Source organism: Gambusia affinis, linkage group LG15, assembly GCF_019740435.1.
Source record: "Gambusia affinis linkage group LG15, SWU_Gaff_1.0, whole genome shotgun sequence".
Classification (NCBI taxonomy): Eukaryota; Metazoa; Chordata; class Actinopteri; order Cyprinodontiformes; family Poeciliidae; genus Gambusia; species Gambusia affinis.
In genome coordinates this window covers 7,832,047-7,853,554 of record NC_057882.1, presented here as the reverse complement: position 1 = coordinate 7,853,554, position 21,508 = coordinate 7,832,047, and the positions used below count along the sequence as shown (strand labels likewise).

The following is a 21,508-nucleotide window of genomic DNA, read 5'->3' as shown; positions in this document are numbered from 1 at the left end:
TTTACAACATTGAAATTAAAATGTAAGGACATTTTTTAATAAGATGTTGCTGAAAACCAATTCCAAGCAGACTAGACAGCTGCACCTAAAGTAACACCAGTGCTTTAATAATAAACCTAAACCTGAGCCGCAGTAATCTCTGTCTGAGAGTGACATAGGACTGCATCGGCAGTCTTGGATTATTTTCTGCCATTGAATTATGTAATTTTTTTTTTTGACTGAAACAATAAAAGACCTGAATTTTCAGAGATTACTTTACCACTTAAAGCATGCCCTGTCTTCACTGGTTATTTTGCTCAAATTTGTAATCTTACCCTTTATTTTCTTCATATGATGTTTAATTTGTTTTTATTTGCTCTTTCCACGTATTTCTTGTTTTAACGTGAGTCTTTGTTCCTTCATTTTCACATGAAGCACTTTGGCGTCACGTGTTGCTCAGAGTGGCGATTCGTGATCATCTGACTATCCAAGTGGTAAAGGGCGGATGATTCGCCATCTTCGTCCATTACTCTGGTCCAGTTTTACTCGTTGTTGGTCATGTGGTCAACAGATAAAGGTCAGCATGAGAACCCTGACTGGTCTGGTGCCAGGCAGCTTCATACTCAGCAAAATGTGATGAACTGCCTTTTCTGACACATTACGTCACCTCAACAACTGTCGCTCTTTTGTCAGCCCCTACGATTCAGTGAGGGTTTGGGTTAACACAGTATGCTGTTCGTTTAAAACATAAATTATTTTCAAAGTTAATGGAATTTAAAATAATTCATTCTAAATGCCATTCTGCTTATGGACAATTAAACTAATTTCCAATTAACAAGGAAACCATTAATTTACCAATCACGTCTCATTCATCAAAACGCACAGCGAATCGAGACAGCATTTTCTATTGTAATCCTTAATTAGAACGTTAATCTCTAATGCCATGGCCTTTGAGGTGTGTATCTATTGCCTTTCTAATCCTGGTGTATATTGAGTCATACACTGTCTCAGCACTGTCATATAAAAACCCTTAGAGGGTCATTCTTTGGCCCTCAATGGGAGATGTGTCTGAGCAGCAGTGGGGCCATTAGAGGGCAACCTCACCCCCCTCTGAGCCTTCATCTTGTCCCACAGAGACCCGTTAGAGTTTTTTTTTTTTTTTCTCCTGAGAGAAAACAACACCAAGAGCTCAAGCGCTCTAAAAATAGCTTCCTTCATTGCACATAAAAACCCTGAGAAAAACAAAGAAATCCGTTGCCACGGCATAAAGCTTTAGTTCATCATGATGTTCTCTTTCTCACTCTGCCTCTCAGTGTGGAGGGACTAAGGTAGCTGATCCTTAGTAGATTCATGAAATCATAAAATCATATTTCATGTTACGTTCCTATTTTTACAGCGACCGCACGGAGCGCCAATCAGATTTTATTTACCAAACTCTGTGAAAGGATTGCAAACATTGCCGTCTGCTTGATTTAGCACCAACGGAATGACATTCTCCAGGGATACGAGTGAACATTTTGTCTGAAATTCACTAATGGATTTTCTGGGGTTTGGAATCTCGTGGGGCGGTGACAGTAGCCACATCCCAAACAGAGGGCAAGAGGCCTGAAGATGTGAACCGCGAGCCAGGAGTTCTGCTTGAGTGCGTCTGAATGGCGGCTCTGGCCCGGTGGGAATGCAACCCGTCCCCTCTGTGGTCCCAACATTAAGCACCCGGAGCTTGTTGCTCACACCTCTTTGGCTTTGCGTCGTTTTCTCTTTCACCATCACCCCCACAGCCACCACCACCCTCCCCCGTCTCTTTCTATGTCCAGCTGGCTGCGCCACAAAGACTGCATCTTCCAGTTCCAAATGATTCTCGAACCCCCACATGCTTTGTTCTGCTCATTTTCCCACTCCTGGGAGACACTTATTCTCGCTAAGATTAAAATAAAGGAATGACAGAGGGAGAGAGGAAAGGATCGGAAAAATGAGGCCGAGATCGGGTTTGGGAAGAAGGGAGGGAGTGGAGAAATACTCCGAGACATGGCTTGAAAAAGATAAAAGTTGCAAATGCTGTTTTTGATTGTTGTTTTTTTGGGGGGGAAATTGGATAGTTTTCAATTAGAGACGAGTTTTTACGTTAAGAGTTTTAACTCCAAATTGCATTTGGGATTGAACTATCCTGACAAAATCTCCAGCAGCAGCTACAGGTGGAACTCGTTGTTTTATAAAACGGCAAAAAGCTGTGATGGGATGAGTCAAAAGCCAGTCGGCTTCCTTCAGAGCTGAAGCAAGAAGATTGGCCGCCTGCGTTGAGCCTCTTCCGGTGTCTCTCGCTGTGACTGCTTAGATTGTGTTTAGTGATACTCATGTGGTCAATTAGAGATAACAAATCCCTCCATCGCTGAATAGTTTCAGATCCACTATCCCACCTTGGTGGAGTCCAACCCCGCCGACCCCTCCAGTTCCCAAGCTTGTGTGAAATCAGTCAGTCGGATTCTTCCACAAAAAAAAAAAAAAAAAGAAAAGAAAAAAAGAAGAGGAACACAGTATGGAGTTGTGGGCCGGAACTAACAGGATTGGTTTTGATTCATTAGATTCTCTTTCATCATCGTGGTTGGAATTCTGCTCCACCATCTCCTCCAGCTTCGCGCTACAAAATTTAATTTGGGAAGGGAAGGAGGGACTTGTATAATTGGGGCCGCTTACTGAAAAAACCGTGTTACTCACTGGAGTCACCTGTTTAGTCGAACCGCCAGGCTGAAACAGAAGTCGTTAGCAGGTCAAACGCGGCGCCAACATGTAGAACAGCTGCGCGAATCAGCAAAACACAATAACGCCCCAAGAGGTTCTTAAATCCACTTTTGCTTGAGTCGCCTCACTTTGTGAAGACGTATAAGGGTAAGGAAACGTTTTGATGCAAACCTGCTCAGTCCTCACATCAATGACTGGGGGCGTCGCTCGACTCAAGGAGTTTATCTTTGACGTCCAGAAATTTTCCATCTGGGACGGAATCGAAGTGATCTTTCTGGACTGAACATGCGCCGCTTATGCACAACAAAACGGCGCACACCGTTTTACCTTAAAGGTTCCAGATGTGTTTTCAGCAACAAGTGTGCTACATTAATACTGAAGAAAGAGTTGAAAATGTCTGAAGGTTACTCCAGGTACTAAGAAAACTAAGGCTGATGTGATTTATCTATTCTATTCAACAGTTTGCATAAAAAACTTTTAAATAACTCGGTAAATACATCTCAAAGCAAAAGTTAGATTATTTTTTATCCATGTTAAATGAGTTCATTTTTATCATAACACATCGGATATCAACACTGAACTGAAATGTGTCGTTTTCCAATTTGAAACACAATACACTGCCTGCACTGGATTTTATTCAGAGGTAGATAAGTAACTATTTATTTTCCTTCCACTTCACAAGGATTCACTTCTTTTTGCTGGTCTATCAAAAAAATCCTAATAAAATTACATAGTAACTGTGGAAAGCTTCAATACTTTTACAAGGCTCTGAAACACTTTCTGCTTAGCAGCTGTTTCAGATGGCTGATCATTGTCGTGAAGCGTGAAGTACCGACCTCTAAAATGTCAGTACCCATAGATATAGATTTCAATGTGTCAAACTGAAATGCTCATGAAATAGCTTTCAGATCAAACTGATGTGATCTGGGAGATGTAATTATTGCAACATGCCAGACAGATGTTAAGCCTGGGCCCAGCATTGACAAGTCACTCCCTGGAAAACTAATCTGTTTCATCAAAGCACAGAAACTCTGAGCATTCAGGCCGCAGTACTCAACTAGCCCTTAGCATGCGCAACAAGAAAATTAAAATCACTTGTCCTCTTCTGTGAAACTAGCCTGATAAAAAAACAGCAGCCCTTTGTTCTACGCTTTTCTTCGTACAGAGTTTGGACCCTCGGCTATTGAGAATCGATTGCTGGAGGTGTGGGCTCTGTTGGTCAACACATGACGAAGTGGCTTCATTCACTGCCTCCACTGCTGTTGCTACAAACGACAACCTTCTGTAGGCAGGCTACAATTCTAATGCAGCACAGAACATTTACCTCATTGTTCACAACTCCTTCTTGTTCCCTGATTGGTCCAGCTGGAATTCAACCAGAGAGTTCTAGCTCAATGGGAGAAATCCCAGACAGAGCACAGAGGGGAGATGAGAATCGAGCAGAATTGCACAGGAACACAATGGCCAGGCTACTTTGAAACTTTGTGAAATTTTATGACATATTTTTACTTAGCTGTCATTAATTTGTGGAAATCAGGTTTTACTTTGACACTGGAGATGTTTTTGTAAACTTTCTTGTCAGAAAGGTCACATTTTATTTATCATTGTAAAAGAAATAAAAGGCTAAATATTAAAGAGGGTGAATACTTTTAAACAGGCGCTGTACTTCAAGACCTAATGTTCCACAAAATGCGATTCACATCTTTCTGTTACTATTTTGTTTGTTTGATAAAACAACAGTCATGGCAAAAAAAGAACCAGTGTGACAGGGAAGGACTTCACCCATCTACACCGAGAAGAAACAGGACATAAACACTCAGCACCTCTTAGTTTATCTAGAGATGAAAACTGACTCTAGAAGTTAAGAGAAAGAAAAACGATTCAAAAGTTACATTTGTGACAAGCACTGCTACTTACAAGCTTAAAAAAACAAAAAAAAACAAGAGATGTAAGAAGTTTCAGAAGTTCATTGAGAGACTGCTGGCTCTCCTCATTCATTTTCAGAGCAGTCTCAGTCTCTAGTTCTGTCCTTCACAACAGGGAGAGATTCTTTTTCTTGCCCCTCAGCCCTGTTTTCCCTGGGTTTTGTATCTTGGGGGATGTGACCCTGCTGCCACCAATGACGCTGGCCTCCTAGTATGTCCTTAAAGCCTTAGCATGCACCGGCTCCAGGAAGTGCAAGGGCAGTAGCATGAAGAACGCCACCAGGAAGACTGTCCCCACCACAGCCAGGAGAACGTAGCGGCCAATGAAGAAGGTGTCGACTATCTGCAGTGAAAAGAAAGAATGAATGGATTTGGAGTCATACAGGATTGCTACACATTTTTCAAGACATTCTTGAACCAGGAACATGACAGTTCTTTTTTTTTTTCCCACCCCAGTATTTCCTCAATTAACCACTAGGTGTCATGAAAGGACTTTGGACAGATGGATGCCGAGGCTTTGTGCCTGGATGTTTTCCTTATTGTCTCTTTGTTGTGGGGAACCTGCAGCAATTAAAGCGTTGACTGCTGAAGGGGGCGGGGCTTCGTACGGGCCAACCTCCAACAGGACTGTGGCTCACTGTAGTGAGGTCTGCTGCTATAAGAGATACAGGCTGAGTCAGTATTTAGCCATGTTTGAGAAGAAAGAGACACCTTGGCTGCAGAGACTAATTAAGATTAAATTCGATAGAAATGATCTACTTCGATGTACAGTATCTGTTATCCAACCCCACCTTAGAAAAATTATGAATTTCTTCAGAGAGAAGAAATTCCTGGTTCGCTTAAAACTCGAATGCTATTCTATTCGAGGGCAACATAGGTCCGTGCAGCAGCTACTGCAAAGGAAGAACAGGGGACATATACCGGGATAGGCATGATTGCACTCTGGATCTGGAGAATGTGCTGAGAATACTGAACCAATAAGTCACCGTGATGTGTGTGTGCACAGGAAGAACCAGACAAAAGCCCTCATGAAACCATCTGGTGTTTGATGTCCTAAATGTCAGTGTCTTTAAAGTATCCAGGGAAGGAAAGACATCATTCCAGAACAGAACATATCCTACTTTTCCTGCTTCCTTCTGCAATTAAACAGCAAAAATCCAGGTTTGACTTTCTTTTTTTTTCTTTTTATATTAACCAAAGCAAACGGTCAACAAGCCTTTTCTCCTCAGTGGGCTGTAAAGTTAGACTAAAGGATTCATGCAATAATGTATGTAACAATTTGACTAATTCTGTTTTCACCAGTTCTCTTTTGACCAGGTGAAAAGGTCATGAAAGAGACCAAATGTGTTCTGCATTTAATACTCTGAGGTTGTCTGCAAACCGGATGCCCATATCTAACACGCTGCAGCCAGATAATGCATACTGTTCCACAGAGTAACATTGCTGAATGGGGCGAGGCTTCAGCAGTGTCCTAATGTCTCCAAGAGAATACTGGAGACATTAGGACATCAAAACAGACTGAAGAAATGTGCAGCGCTGTCTGCTTCCCCTGTATTGATAGCAGAGGTGACTTGAAGTCTTGCCTTAAGGTTCACCATCCCATAATAACAGGAGAAACTGGTCAACCTCTCCTCAACATTGACTAAATTGTTGACTTTTTACCAACTGGGATTATTCGACCAACTGATTCGGATTTCATTTTAAACATAGTTAGAATCAAACTGCACTCCATGTACTGTAACTGGATGTGAATGTGAGTACGTGACTGTGCCGTATTGTTGTGAACTGAGGTAAACTGAATTTGGACCAAATTTTATGCAACTCTCACATGAAGTTAGAGCCGTTTGTAAAGTGCTGTGAGGTGACATATCTGTGAATCTAGCTTATCTCCGTATTTTTGATGTTTAGCAAAACATCCTAGTTCAATAGTAGTAGAAGCATTGTAAAAGTGAGCCGTACAACGAGGAAGAAGGTAAAATCTGGCATCTTAAAGCGCAAAGTGCCTCTTTATGTTTATCTCCTGCTGTTTGTAGCGTCGCTCCTAAATGAACTCAATGAAGAGAATGCAGAGCAAATCAGTGGCACTTTGCAAAAACTAACGACCTTCAGGTCCAACGTCGCAGCTCCCCAGGATGGAAAGGTTGCCATGGAGTGACTGGATCTATGCTTCACTGATAACTCTGGGTCTGTGTTAATATTTCAGTCATGAGCCACCCATGATGATGAGAATGCAAACTGAGAAAACACCCTTAAGCCAGTATGATTGAAGACGAGCAGGAGCCCAACTGCTGCCGAAAGAGAGATTTCATAAGGACTGCTGTGGAATGTGAGTAACGCGCGCATGTGTGTGTGTGTGTGTATGTGCGTGTCTGGGAGAGCTGCTGATGATGTATTCCGTCTCTTATGAATGCATTTAACACATCTCACTTTTTAATTTGCCAATTACGCAGCAAGCAGGAGCCCAAAGTGTGTGGGCCATGTTTTATTAATGCGCCACTGGGTAGGAGCAGGTGGGGGGTGGGGTGGTGTATGAGCCACCCCCACCTCCAGTCTAACACTGGCCTAATTGGTACTGTGATATTTCACTGTTGTTTAACAGCAAGAGGTTAAACATGTCTCTCTCTGCTGCCTGGTCCTGTTCAGCCCATCCTTGCTGAATATTAATCCACACAGAAACACGAGGCACAAACAGGAAATGACAAGTTTAGGTACCGATTCTGACAAAAGGCGACGAGTTCACTGAGCACAGGCTACGCTAAAACATTTAGACTCGTTCTAGTTTATTACTCGTATTTCGGCGAGAAGCAACATTTGTGCTGAAGGATTCTGGGAACTCAATTCCAACCAGGTCCTAAAGTGAGTTTGGTCTGAATTTACTTGGAATAGTCAGCGGAAATTCCCATTTTGCAGTTGTTCTCTCGGCATCGCTGTTCTCCTATCAGCACTGTACAGAGAATACAAAGCACGAGCTGGCCGGGACAGGGCTCTGCTTTGCTATTTTGATGGGGTGGCAGCTTGCTTGGCAAATCCGGACAGCTTACTGGCACGACCCGAAGGCAACATGGGGAGTGTTTGTTCTGTGTTGCTGTTGGATTCAGATAAAGCAGAACAGGCCTTTACAACGAGCACATGCACAGAGACGCACACGCTGGCTTTATTTACAGGCCTGCAGTTCTGAGGAAGCAGGCTTACAGAAGAGCTGAATTAAGGTTTCTTTTGGGGTAGGTGTTTATCTTGAGCAGCCTTACTCTTAACCAGAGCTCATATCCTCAGTCAGTGGAAATAACAACAACAACAAAAAGGGAACAGGACTCACAATCCATCAATCATTTGTGGAGAAATACTCCTCATCTCAACTTGTTCGTTTTAATAAAATCTCTTCACCATCGCGGACAAGACCCAAGAGCTTTCAGAGGACATAAGGGACAAAATAGTACGTCTGTCAAAACCTGGAATTGGCAACCAGATCATCACCTTATTTTTATTCCGATATGGAGTAAATATGAAATGACCATCAAATGCTCTAGAGCTGCAGCTCCAGCCAAGATCGCACCTCGTGTTTTTCAGCCAGAGAACAGCACGGTAAGTTTTGAGGAGAAATTGTCCAAAGCCGCGAGGAAGTATGTACTGTTGGACCAAAACAATGAACTCCTGCTGCTCGCTTCTGGTCCGATGCAATGGGCAAACGTCTCACCGACGGCCTCTGCCTTTTTTTTTGTTTTACTTCTGTTAACACGAAAAATAAAATGAGCTGTTATGGCTTAACAATCATTATTTTCTCCTCCACCGAACTTGTAATAGTTGCTGTTCTATGCCGAGGTCGTTGTGTTTACTACGTTGCTGTAAGCCACACATTTTTCAAAACACTATGGCGCATAATACAGCAGGAGGGGTTTCACAGGAAGTTGGCTCGCTGTGTCTTGAGGATCTTGAAGGACGTTTATGTAAAAACAAACGCACTGAAATTATGTGGCCGCTCGTCGACATTTTAACTTCAGTCCCACCACAACAACCTCCTAAGCCCCAACACCACTGTTAGGTCTCAGTGTGAAACTTTCGTACTGCTTCCTGAATGGTTTCATTTGTTATCTGTTGTGGTCCACCGCCGTAATATGAATGAAGTTGCATTTGTAGTTCTGCGAAAGTTATGTACTGGAAAAAGGCCTGCAGCCATGTACTTGTCTGGCCATATCTTGAGCCACAACTTTTCTACTTTTTCCAAACCACTGAGGGTGAGTCACAGATGGGTCATCCAGCATGTATAACAATAACCTCATAAGCTCTACCAAGGGAACAAAGGAGGAAAGAAGAAGCCCATTGAAGTGATGTTCTGAACCAGAGTGTGAGTCCTCATGAGCCATTATCCTACAACTTTTAGATGCATCCACGCTGAAACGCACCATTTCCTGACAGCATAAAAGAAAATGTGCTCACTTTTTATCCCGCTCTGGTTGACTTTTTAATATGAATTTTTCCAGGCTTTGGGGAGCCCTGGCTGACAACTGGGACCATTGTTTAGGATTAGCAGGTGTGACTTTCTGGATATTGTAGTTTTGCTCAAGTTGTTTGACTCTCTGTGCTTCCATCAAACTTAAAACATGAACAACTGCTTTGCTTTGCCACTTCCAGGATAACTAATATTAACCCGTTCACATTCTTATGGTGACATCCATGTACTGTGTGCTTGAGTTCACTGCCATTTTGTTTGCATGAATCTGATATTTTTGGGGGGTTATTTTGTTCATGGCCTTTAATCTTTATTTCTCAGTGAAGATTCTCAAATACATATTAATAACACATTGCAAATACTTCCAAAGATCACTGGAGACAGTTGCTTTAGCTTTCTAATGAGCTACATTTTGTAAATGCTTCTTGCTGCAAATCTGGCTGTATTTGAACAGTCTCTAATCCTAATTTGAGAAGTCTCTGTTTACCTTGCTGACAGTGGAGACATTTATAAAGAGAGAACCTAGTAGTACTTGTGAGTATTTCCACCACAGTGTTTGATCAGCTGGTGCTTTACCTCTATCTCTTTGAAAGGAAAAGGCATCTCTGGGCTCCGAGGGAAGAACACCAGCACCAGAGTGATGGTGAGAGCCAGGAGAGTAGTGGGGATGACTCCTAACCTGCGGGACACACGCATTAAAAAACAGTTTGTGTTTCTTAATAACTGTAAATGACAGTGTCCTGAGCATTATGCCATAATAAAACTATTCCCCAAAGACAGTGTTTGAGTGTTTGTCATCATGCTTGGTTTTCTGTCAAATAGCACTATGCCAGCCTACAGCGTAACACCATTATTCCTCTGAATCCCTATTCGTTTAAAGCAGTGGTGCCCAAAGTTGCAGGATGCTGGAGGTCCAGCATCCTGCAAGTTCAACTTCTCTCCCTGGTGGTAGCAACTACCTTCTCAGCATGTCAGTGTTCTTCTTAGGCCTTCTAATGACCTGTCATTGGATCCAGGCGTGTTACACCAGGGAGAGAACTAAAACATGCAGGACCGACTGATTTAAAGAAATCGAGCTAAAACAGTTTGTTTATGTCAGTGCAAATTCATTTCTGTAGATGTAATAGTTGGAAGGACGGACAGACTGACAGTTTTATGCGTCTCCGTAGAAAATTGGTTCCCAGGATTGTCTGCAGGCAGTACACAACACAGTACACGGTCCACGTCTTTGCTGACGTTAACAGCAAAGAAGTTTGAATTTCCCAGTAACTGATTTGACCTTTTTAACTGTTTGCTTCCAATATGAAAGAAGTTGTTGTTCTGTTTCTGCACAATAAAGGAATTGAGTACTCTTGTCTTGAAGGAAGCAGTTTAAATAAAGATCTTAGGGTTTGTGTGTTGTCTGCTGTAACCTTGTTTTCCTTCCTCATTACTGTGTCCATGTATTTTCCAGGTCATCATGCAACTTCAAGATTTCTTCTGCTCCTCTGCAGAATTTCCAAACCAACATGTGTTGTAAAAGGTTGAAATTAGGGCTGTTGTAAACGAATATTTTAGTAATCAAGTAATCTATCAATTATTCTTACGATTAATCGAGTAATCGGATAAAAAAAAATTACAAAATAAAATATTGCTAAATCTGGCATTGGATATCAATATCAGTCCAATTTTTTATTTTTGAGCAGTTACTTTTTTTGTAGTTTAGAAAACTAACCTGTAACAATAATAGCTCACTTTCTAGGTTAACCTGAAGTAATACACAAATCTGAAATTAAATTCAATTTAATAATAAAGAGGCAGGTTCACAAATACGTTAAAAAAAATGTCTATGCTCCAGCTATAGTTCATGTGTTCATCTCCAGTCTGTCAAGCTTTGGGTTTGAGAATAAAACCCAAAGCTTTGGAGTGGGAGGGGGAAAGGTGAGGAGTTGGGGGCAGAACGAACGTAAGATGGGGGTGGAGGGCAGGAAATAGACCAGGGGACGAAAGTAAGAACGGGGGGGCACTTTTGTTCGTCACATTCAGAAACTCATATACCAGCCATGTACCACCACCCGTTTGTTCAGACCGGGATGATATAAAATTTGTTGTGTGGTTCGTCCGTAAAACTACACTTACACTATAAGAATCAGCTACTCAGCTGCCTGCCGTGTTTCAATCTATCCGCTCACCTGCATAAATATTCCCGCAGCGCTCTTCCCGTTGTTCGCTTTCAACCAGCAGCTCCTGGAGGAGAAAGGCTGCCGTCCTACAGGCATCGCGCCAGTCATTTTAAGGATTCTTACTGATCCCCAAAATTCAATGAAAACCCAGGCATTATAATCCATCCATAAAATCCTCGCGGCCGAACTTGAAAATTGGACATTATGCCACTAATGCTTAGCTTTCGTGAACAACTCAGAGGCGGAAGTCAGAGCTCCGCGCAACGCAAATAATGTTTCTGCCGGAACACGGTGCGCTAAAGCACAAAACGTAAGCTTCAAGGCAGGTAAATTTTCCTCTAGGAATTTTAATAATAGAGGTACTCGAATCATTCGAGGAATCGTTTCAGCCCTAGTTAAAATACTTTCAATAAAATGACAATAAGCCTTAGAATAGGCACATTCCTTCATAGCCTTCCAATCAGACCAGATGCTGTCTGTTTTTAATTGTTCTAATGTTGGTAATAATTCCACACAAAAAATATGGCTGCATAGGTTTAGATATGAGCTACAAATGACCAAAACTTCTCCCTTTAGACAGTGATGAAAAACATATATTAAACTAATTTGACTAGTATCACCTATGGGCTATTTACCAGTTTAGATTTGGTGTTTTCTTATAGTAAATAAATAGGAATGCAGTGTAATGAGTCAGGTCTTGATGTTCATTTTAAGAGCCTATGAATTTCACAGTAAATCTTTATGTTACAGGAGTCATTTGCTCATTCTGTTGCTACGGTTCTTCCCATCACCCAGTTTGTGTCCTCGCTAGCAAGGACGCTGATGAATCCAGAAGAAATCATCAAGATCTCTCTCTCTTTTTTTTTTTTTGCTTAACATTAAAATGAAATGAATTAAACTTCAAGTCAGTATTTTACTACTGACTTGTTTTATTTAAAACAACATTTCTACTGCTGCTAAAACAACACAGAATATTGATTATTATGGATGTCCTGCTGCAAAGCGTTTACAGGTAAATGTAAAGCTGTAGTATTTTAGCCAGCTCACCTTGTAGCAAAAGGTTAGGCAGGAGAAATGTATTGGTTTATTATCTAAGCTCAACTCAAGATGCCACCTTCATTAAAATCGGAATCTTCCATCCCTATCGCATGTTGATAGAACAGCATACCCATGATGCCCCTCCTTTTGGACTTGGTGTTCTACTTTCTTTTGTCATTCAGTTTATTTTATAGATGTAAAATTCTAAAACTCTAGGACTTTGGCTTCCTTTGGACTTCTTCTACACAATGAAACTTTCCTCCAACTACAACAAACTGCAATCATAAACTGCTAACATGTGAGGAGGTTATTTTACTTCGTGCCACGGTTATTTTGTAGCCCGTCAGTATACCACAGATTAAAATTTTTAAATGTCGTAAGTCATATGTTCCAACATTGTGGCTGCAGAACCGTTACAGAAACAGCATAAATCCTAATAAACTAATGTTTATACTTCATTTCACGGCGTGTGAGCGGAGTGTGTGAAGCTGCTTCTTCAACTCACTTTGCCGATCCATCAGCTCTCAGCAGAATGGTCCCTGCCACAAGAGCTGCGATCCAAACGATCACAATAACAACAACACCGGTACCGACTTGCAACACATTGTTAGTCATATCGATCATCTGCGAAAAGTCGTTCTGTCCGTGGGACGACAAAGTTAATAACCAGAAGGCATCGTCGCTGTTCTTGTTTAACTTGCGTTAGCAGCACAAGCTAGCTGGGCAAATCCTGCCGTCACATTTAAACGTGCTGGTTGTTGTGGACTGTGCTGAGAACGCCGTTGTTCTGGCAGCAGGAGCAACTTGTGTGAGCGCGATAACAGAATCCTGTTTCTGTAAAGGTTACGATAGAAAAATTGCAATTTACGGTTAGAAAGAGTTGGGAAGAGTCTCTTTCTGGCGTCATGCACTTCCTGGTAACCACAAGCTCGAGTGTAATTGGATGGTCACATATGAGAGAGCTGTCCAATTAAATGCGTCGTTCCTAGAACACGACGAAGTTGGAAAGTGTGGGTACGCCCCATTTTTCACCCGCGGGGACAGGACAGTGCGCCGGTAGGCGGGGTTTGCATATCTGTCCCTCACGTCTGTCGGAGCTTACCTCCGAGAGCGACGGACACCCAGTTCGAACCGTTTGACTTAAAAAATAAATGCATAAAAATTGTGTTGTATATTAACAATAAAATGTCGTTTTTTATCAAATTGATTAATCCGAATATACTAAATTCCAAGCAGCAAATCGATTTTGTAGCTTATATTTCATGATTTCGCATTTACATCGTCGTCAGTGGTTAATAACGCAATAAACTCAAATCATCCATACAGGTTGTGTCTGATCTACTCCACTCAGCGCTTTGATCTCTGTTTAAGATAAGCTTCTCCGCAGCGCCTCATCATCACTTCTGGCTGGGATTTTCCCGGCTGACTGCTAAGGAATGAACCCTTTAAAACGCGCTAATGGCTTTATTTAGTATGTACATGGATTTCAGCGTGAATCATCGTTGCAAAGTAAAAAACTAAAGTAAAGTAGCAAATGAGAAAACAGGGAGAATCCACGGCACACGTTTAGAGGAGAAAAATAAATATTTGAGACAACTAACAGCAAGATCCAAAGCAATATTTAATTACATTTGGTTTTACTAGTATATCTCTGACGGCCAGCCGGGTACCTCGCGCTGGCAAACCGGATGGTCACATCCACGAATCAAATGTGTAGGTTGCCGCGTGCGTGTGCGCACACGCGCCAGTAAACAGCGCTTCCTGGAAGACAACGTGCTGCCTTTAGGTGACACTCGTAACATCCATGCATCAGTGTTTATATAGGGGAGACAGGCTAGAACCCCGTGGCCATTGAATGCTGCAAGCATATTAGCTAAATAGTCTCCAAGATTGAAAATGGAGAAAGATGCCTTTTTCTTTGTAGATTATCTCGATTTAACTGGACAATATTTCTATTTCAGTGCTGAAATAGAAATATTTCAGTGCTGAAATATTTCTATTTACTTTTATCAGTAAAAGTAAAGTTATCTGTTTGCGAAAATAGAAAAGCTGAATAGATTTAAGGAGTAGAAGCAGGATAATGGTTATTTGCTTTCATTGAAAGGCAGCATTATTTTAAGGCTACACGCTACATATCGGACATTTTTCACTTTGGTTTTGCAATGTTGCAATTCAATTTAATTTAATCTACTTCAGTTCAATCCACTCCCATTCAGATAATTTTAGATATGCAGGAAGTGCATTTATCACACTAACATTTAGATTAAAATAAGTCAAAATACAGTGCAATTTAATTCCAGCACAGTCACATTAAATAGATTATAAAGGTAAGTAAACAACAAAACTGATAGCACAGGGTGACAGTGGAGAGGAGCCACAGGAAGAAACCACTAGCAGAATCAAGCAAATTGTTGCTCTACTCAACCCAACTGATAATTTACTGAGACTTTCATTGGAAAATGTTGAATATTTGCTAAAAAAGGAAAGAGCCTGAGATCTCTCCTTAATAACTTGCCTTAGCTCTGCTGCAATGCAACATAATCATATTATTCAAACTATATAGAATAAAGCTCACTTATCACCTTTTAACCTCATCTAAGCTCTGAAGAATTTATACATTTCTCATTCACTCTTATTAAACAGTCTTTCTAATATACATACGCATTCTCTGCAATTGTATTTAAAAATGTGGAGCATTATTGAAAAGTTCATTTATTTCTGTAATTCGGTTCACTAAGGGAAACACATTATGTTTTCGAGCCTTTATCTGTGTAAGTTTTGACGAATTTCAAATTACAGCAAATGGAAACACTTTTCAGAGAAGAATGTTACATCAGACCAAAAGAAAAATAAAATTTTAATAGAGAAATATGGGCCTACTACAAGTCCAGTAAGCCCATAGATAACGCAAACATTTCTTTTCAAAAGGTACTTTCTTCTGAGAAATGAGTCTCATTCATTCATTTCATATGACTGCATATCCCAAACTGTTTATTATGAGTACAATAATGCTATGTGCTTTGCTTAGTGCTTTACATTATGAGCCCTATTGCAGTGCAGCTGTGCCACACGTTCTGCTCCTTCCTTTGCTTTGAGTAAAGCCGGATTTACAAAATTCTCTAAGGGAAGAAGATTTAACACTGTTTTGGAAAAAAAATAAAATGCAATTACAAAAACAGATGCACAAGGGCATGTATATAGACACACACACACGCACACACACGCACCCAAACACATGGGGTACCACCCATGGCATCTTGTAGATCTTTCCCTCTCAAATCATCACCTATTTCGTCCTGTGGCCTCTGGGAGGCGCTAACGGCCCCTAAAATCAAATATAGAAGTACAGTTGATTTTTGGGCCATCGTAGTATTTAACTATAAATGATAAAGAAGGCATGGATAAACCATCTAAAATTATTGTGTGCAATTATGCTTCAATACTTTAGTTTTATATATATATAATTTGAAATGCTTTCTCCCTATTATATTGCAAATTTTCTTGGTTTTTAATGCTTCCCTTTGAGACATTGAATTTGCTGACGGTATGTTGTTAAAGTGTGTTGAAGACCTTGCAATATGGGGGCCTACATACAAGTTTCAGTTGTACCGAATATTGTGTTTGACTTGCCCTGGAAATCAAAGCTTTGATCTGAGAATAGCATCACGCCCCACAGAGAGACTGCAACCAGTTTTGCCCAGAAGATGGAACTCAGATACAGGAATCACAGTAAACTGACTATTGTTCCAGTCACAAGTGGGGAAAAGCTGTTTGATTTCCTAGCTGCTATGGTCTGTCGCCACGTTAATTATAGCTACAACTAGAAATTTAAGCCAGCATCCACAAATTTTACATTTTATGCAATCCAACAATAAAGGAGTGTGTTCGTAGACTGGTGTACAATGGAACTAATTTAATGGGATCTGAAGTGCAAATAAACAGTTAATTGCTGCTATTTATGCTCTAGTTTATATGTGCGGCAGCCATATTGGATTTAGAAATCGGGTTCACCGAGGAAGATTCGTCCTAGATGAGGCTAAGACAGAGACAGAGTTCACTGTTCTGGCTTTAAATGTAGAAATTCCATCTTCAATGTAAATGAACCGCAGAACTTGGTGTCCAGTTCACATTGATAAACTGCAATGCCCCCTGAAATAAGTCAGAAGTCTGAGGTTTTGCATCAACCATCAAAATCCAGCATTTGGCATCACAGTTTTCAAAATTTTACAAATAAAATTCATAATCACGCTTCATACAGTTTCTGTTCTAATCAGTCACTCACTGATGTATTTTGTGAACATGCATTAGTGTCTGAGTAAATGTAGCAAATTACGTAATTAACTACATGTATTGCTAATTGTCACCCTGATTCCACAAGTAGGACTTTTATTTTTCCGGCTCAGTGATTTATTGAGGCAACTTTTTAGATTCCAAACACCTGAATTCTGAGGTAAGTTGAACACATATTAAATATGTTTTAAAAAATTTACAATAAAAAGGTAGCAGCGTTTGCATGTGGAAGTGTTATTCCTGTCATTCGTCTGTTAGCATTTTGTGTATGCTAGCAACATTTTGTGTATCCTCTCCACCAGAAAAACCAATAAACACTTTAGAACTTCATCTCCAGACAGCATTGATGTTGGCAAACAGCAGAGACATGCTGTTCTGATCAGAAACGATTCATATCAGAATTCAGAAGCAGAAGACCTTTTTGTCTTTTTCTTCTTCTTTTGTGGTTCTGTCCTGCAAGCAGTGACGCACGCGCAGCCTTTTCCCCTCGGAAACCTTTTCCCGTGATCGCCGTTTTTCCCACGAACCCTGGAAGGCAGCAGCAGCAGCAACGAGAGAGGGTAGGGGGGTGTTGGTGGTGTTAGGGGGGCGGGGGGGACGTAGATGCAGACGGAGGGGGAGGTGGGAGGGGCCTGCTGCGGCTGACGTCAGCGGCTGTGTGGAGGAGTATAGGCTGTGCTGTCAGCCCAGTGTCAGTCTGATGAAGATTGGCATGCAGGTAAGCTGTCATTCATTTTCAGTGTCAGTGTATGGGAGCAGAGCTGCTGCACTTCAGCGTCCTTCTTTCTCCTCCTCCCCCCCTCCCCCCCTTTTCTCCCCCTCACCCACCCCTCCCCCTTCAAACCACCACCCCTCCACCCCACCCCACCCCACTCCATCACGGGAGCCAGGACATTATTCACCCAGTCAGACAGCCAGGCCAGAGTGGGGGGCTGGCATGGGGGTTGGGGAGAGAGAGGGGGGTAGGAGGGGAGAGAAACAGAAAGTGAGAGAGGGAGAGAGCGCGAAACAGAGAGAGAGAGAGAGAGAGAGGGAGGAACGGAGGGAGGGGGGAGAGAGAGCGACAGAGAGAGAGAAGGAGAAGAGGAGATGCGGTCTGTGTTGGACTGAATGAGCTATTTTCCTGCGCTTCTGCGTCCGGATGTTTTGTTGTTATCATTATTTTTTAATAATAATAGTAATATTATTGTGAATGTAAAGGCAGATCTGATCGGGGTTTGGTGTCTGTGAGGCAGATGGGGAGGATGCGTGCTGAAGCTTCAGCTAGAAACCAGAGTAAAGTGAGCGTCTTTCCGCGGGAAGTGGCCCCGTCTCTCCGGGTTCTGCTCTGTAAACATTTTTTTTTTTTGGAAAAGAAGGACGGTTTTAGTTCCGCAGCGGCTCTTGTCTTGTCTTCTCTTCTGTTGTCTGACTGTCTGAGCGGATGCTTTCAGTCTGACCGGGACGCGTTTTACCGTTGAGAGAGCGCGTGAAGAAGACCCGCGAGCCTCAGACTAAACAGAGCTTAAATTGATTTCCATTTCTTATCTTTGAAAGAGTAAATACATCTGCCTGAATGTGTGTATAAAAAATAGTCGATATATTTATTTTTTTGTTATACCTGCTTCTTCCTTTCTTGTGATTTTCTGTAATTGCGTAACCTGAATAAGACTTTTCTCTTTAAGTAGAAATTGTTTTCAATTGTTTTTTTTTTTTTAATTCTTATTATTATTTGTTCTGTTGAGTGTAATTTCTCAATATTAAACATTAGGGATTAGGATTCTGTCTGATGTTGTTTCTGAATTCTTCATTGAGCTCTCATGTTTGCTCTCAGGCCTGAGGGGGAAAAAAAAAAACCTCTCTAAACTGAACACTGACCTTCTTTGTGCGCCACCCAGCAGCAGATTTCCTTCCCCTCCATACGTTCAGTCCCAAACTTCTTGGGTTTGGCTGCCCTGTTAATGTTTTTGACAGAGCGAACTGTCAGGGAACGGGCCTCTTTCTGATTTGATTTGATTTGAAGAAAAAAAAAAAAGGGCAGAGTGGCGTTTTTGGAGTGCCTCAGGGTTCCTGTGAGTCGACTCGGCTTTGATCTGTGGCCCTCCGGTCCGGCGTCACCAGCGGGTTCAGCATTTCTTTGGTCATTTTACTGAGCAGATTTACCTTCGCCTGTGGCGATGGCATGAAAAATACCACAACCGTGTTCGGCTAGAAGCATATCTGAGTTTAAAGGAGGAGTCTGGCTTAGTTAATGTAAACCTGAAGTATTTGGTGTCCAAACACCTGGTTGCCCGAGACTCAGACGACTTCAGCTGCCCTCACTGTCGCCAGGTAGAAACCCTCAGAGGAACTAACTCCTGAGTTTTAACTGAAGCTTTGTTGAGACTCTTGTAGCAGTCGAAACAGTCCCTCTTCCTCACACACACGCACACACACACATGGTTGCCCTCGGAGATGTTTGTTCTTTGTTGTCATGTACCCCATGCAGATGTACGTATCTTCAGAAGAGGGATCATGTCAATTTAGCAGATCTAGCAAACCCTGCTGGGATCTTAATTGATGATTTGTGTCATTGGACAAGCAGCCCGGGGGGCTGCAGAAAGCTCCATCCCCATTTGCATTTTCACATCTCTGCTATACGGGATAAAACGGCACGATGAGGCGGAGATGCTGTGCATTCCTGCAGCTTCTTTAGGGAAGGGGGCTGGAGATAGAGGGGCAATGGGGTAATCACTAATAAAGTGATTCAGGCGTATTAAATGAAGAAGTAAAAAGTGAAGGAGATCAGACGTCCCAAACCAACTGTTTTGGTTCTGTACGACCAAAACAGTTGGGGAAACTAAACTATGGAGGGAAAAGTTCTGATTTCTCTCAGCCTTTCTACTGACGCATAACAGACATGGTCCCGTTTAAGGTTCTCACCGCTAAAAAATAAAATAACACGGTTCCACTACATTTACCACGCAGCTTCTCAATCAATGCATTTATAATAATTCTATCAGTCTTGTTATTTCTAATTTTCATGTTTACAATAAAGATCCAAACATGAATGAAAGTTAGTTGTAGGTTTTCAGCACACTTGAACCAATCTGGTTTTTGCTAAACCAATAAGTTGGAAAAATTGATATTGGCTGGTTAAACAGGGCTGGTCATTGTGTCCAAGCAGAAGAAAATGTCTTGATTGTTTCCTGCGCTGAAGCCAGCTGACCAGCAGTACACAGCATTGCGTGGGGAAGGAGGAGACCTGAGAAAACTGATCACTCAGGCACTTTCTGCTCCTCTTCCTTTGGATAAACAGAATTTATATAACTAGGTTACACCATTTCTGCATTTCAGCTGGCACCATATATTGACATGAAGTAAATGTTTGGAAGTCTGTCACAATAAGCAACATGTGGATTAATCGCATGATGAATTAACGAGAGCTTGATCATTTCCATCCACATGATTGATTAATTTCCTCAAGTCTTTCTTAAAAAAAAAAAAAAAAACAGACAGGGTGACAAAAGGTTTCACTCCAGCACGTCAGTCTTGACACTTCTTCTGCTTTGAACTCTGAAGTCAGTAACTCGCCAGAGAAACGCTAGCTGAGTTATTTAGAGGAGTGTTTTTGTTGCCAGCTTGCACCTTTTTGTTTCCAAAAGTTTGAGTTTTGCCTGCTTTCATTGACTTTTGATGATCGGTAGTTTTACGAACAGCAATTTTGTTTAAAGACACTTCATAATCTGTTTTATTTACGCCTCTGGTTGTTTTGTTTCTTTATTTTTTGGGATGTTTAATTGCTATCCGGTTTCAGCGTTCCATGTTTTCAAGAAATGACCCGTGCTTGCATTATTTTGCCGTCATCATTTTATCACTTGAAAATAGGTCCCAAAACGACAATATTATCATTTATCGCCATAATTTCTTAGACAACTTACCGGAACGTTATCGTCTCAGGCTCACGTGTTTGTGAGAAAACGATCGCCAAAGACTTTTTGGATACCATGTTAATGAATATTTCAACTTCCATGCCCTGCATGCCAATAATAGACTTGCCCAGCTGGATGGTCTCCAATGTCTCTTTGAAGTACACTTTACTTGTGTGTGTATATTTTTAGTAGCTGGCATGCCAATGGATATTTTAATGATTATAAAACAACAGCAAACTAAAATCATAGCCTTCAGTACAAGGCCAGCGCTTAATCCAGCAGTGACCAGTGGAGGAACATCGTGTTTGGATGTTCTAAAACTTGCTGTCGTCACTTTGCATGTTTTCTCCCCTGCCCTCCAGCGATCAGATTGTGTTTCTGTTCAAATCTAACCAGTCTAAATCCGGTTGGAGAAAGCAAGAGTGGCCTGTTTAGAATTATTCATAAGGATTTAGCACACGGGCCGGGGCATATCCTCAGCGGACTACATCCAGGTCCTGCTCCGGCCCGTCAGCAGCGTGATGCCGGCTCGTTTCGCCTCGTTCAATAGTGCAGCAACCATCCTCCCAGCCCCTGAAGACAGTTGTGTAGCGTTGCATGTTTTCCACGCTGTCTGCGGCCTCGCAGGTCATGCCCGCTAAGCCCGCTTGATCCCTATTGCTCTCCAGAGGAGGAGCACTGCGGGCCCGTTTCTGGCTTAAGGACAGCCGGTGCATGCCTGGCCGATGCTGCGTTGGCACAGCTCTAACTGAGCCACCGGGGAGCGCGGGTCGGAGAGAGATGGATCGGCTTGATTTATGCTTCAAGAACAACAGCAGGGAGATTCAATGATTTTCAATACACTGTCAACATCAGGGAGCTCTGTTTCTGAAAGGACATGAGGTGGAAACACAGATACACCAAATACATGGTTAATCAAGCTCTGGTTTCGTCTAAAAACTCCCAACCAGGATCTCATGTTGTTGTTGTTGTTGTTACGAATTTCTTCATGGCTGAAGCCGGTTTAGAACTTGCACAGCGAAGTACTTTATCTGTTGGGTT

At 41.8% G+C, this 21,508-nt stretch overlaps 2 protein-coding genes and 1 long non-coding RNA gene across 3 annotated transcripts in view; 2 read left to right on the top strand and 1 right to left on the bottom strand.

Moving 5' to 3' along the window:
- LOC122844534 overlaps positions 1-6,962 on the top strand; it is a 37,859-nt gene extending 30,897 nt beyond the window's left edge. Inside the window, exon 3 of the long non-coding RNA XR_006372892.1 lies at positions 6,844-6,962. This is a non-coding gene — a long non-coding RNA (uncharacterized LOC122844534). The remainder of the gene's footprint in view (positions 1-6,843) is intronic.
- tmem218 (transmembrane protein 218) lies at positions 4,272-13,236 on the bottom strand. The gene is made up of 3 exons (XM_044140113.1): positions 12,793-13,236; positions 9,664-9,766; positions 4,272-4,983 (listed from the first exon to the last, which is right to left on the bottom strand). The coding sequence occupies exons 1-3, from the start codon at positions 12,909-12,911 to the stop codon at positions 4,849-4,851; spliced, it is 357 nt and encodes a 118-aa protein (XP_043996048.1). The 5' UTR covers positions 12,912-13,236; the 3' UTR covers positions 4,272-4,848.
- Positions 13,237-17,209: 3,973 nt separating this feature from the next.
- Positions 17,210-21,508, top strand: part of LOC122845293 — a 106,656-nt gene continuing 102,357 nt past the window's right edge. Inside the window, exon 1 of the mRNA XM_044141499.1 lies at positions 17,210-17,295. The gene's annotated coding sequence lies outside the window, so the exon portion shown is untranslated. The remainder of the gene's footprint in view (positions 17,296-21,508) is intronic.

Excerpts from the sequence above, each read along its gene's own strand:
- tmem218 (XM_044140113.1), bottom strand. The coding sequence starts at position 12,911 with ATGATCGATATGACTAACAATGTGTTGCAAGTCGGTACCGGTGTTGTT. Across the intron at positions 9,767-12,792 it reads AGAGCTGATGGATCGGCAAA|GTTAGGAGTCATCCCCACTA; the intron begins GTGAGTTGAAGA and ends TGTGTCCCGCAG. Across the intron at positions 4,984-9,663 it reads TTCCTTTCAAAGAGATAGAG|ATAGTCGACACCTTCTTCAT; the intron begins GTAAAGCACCAG and ends TTTTCACTGCAG.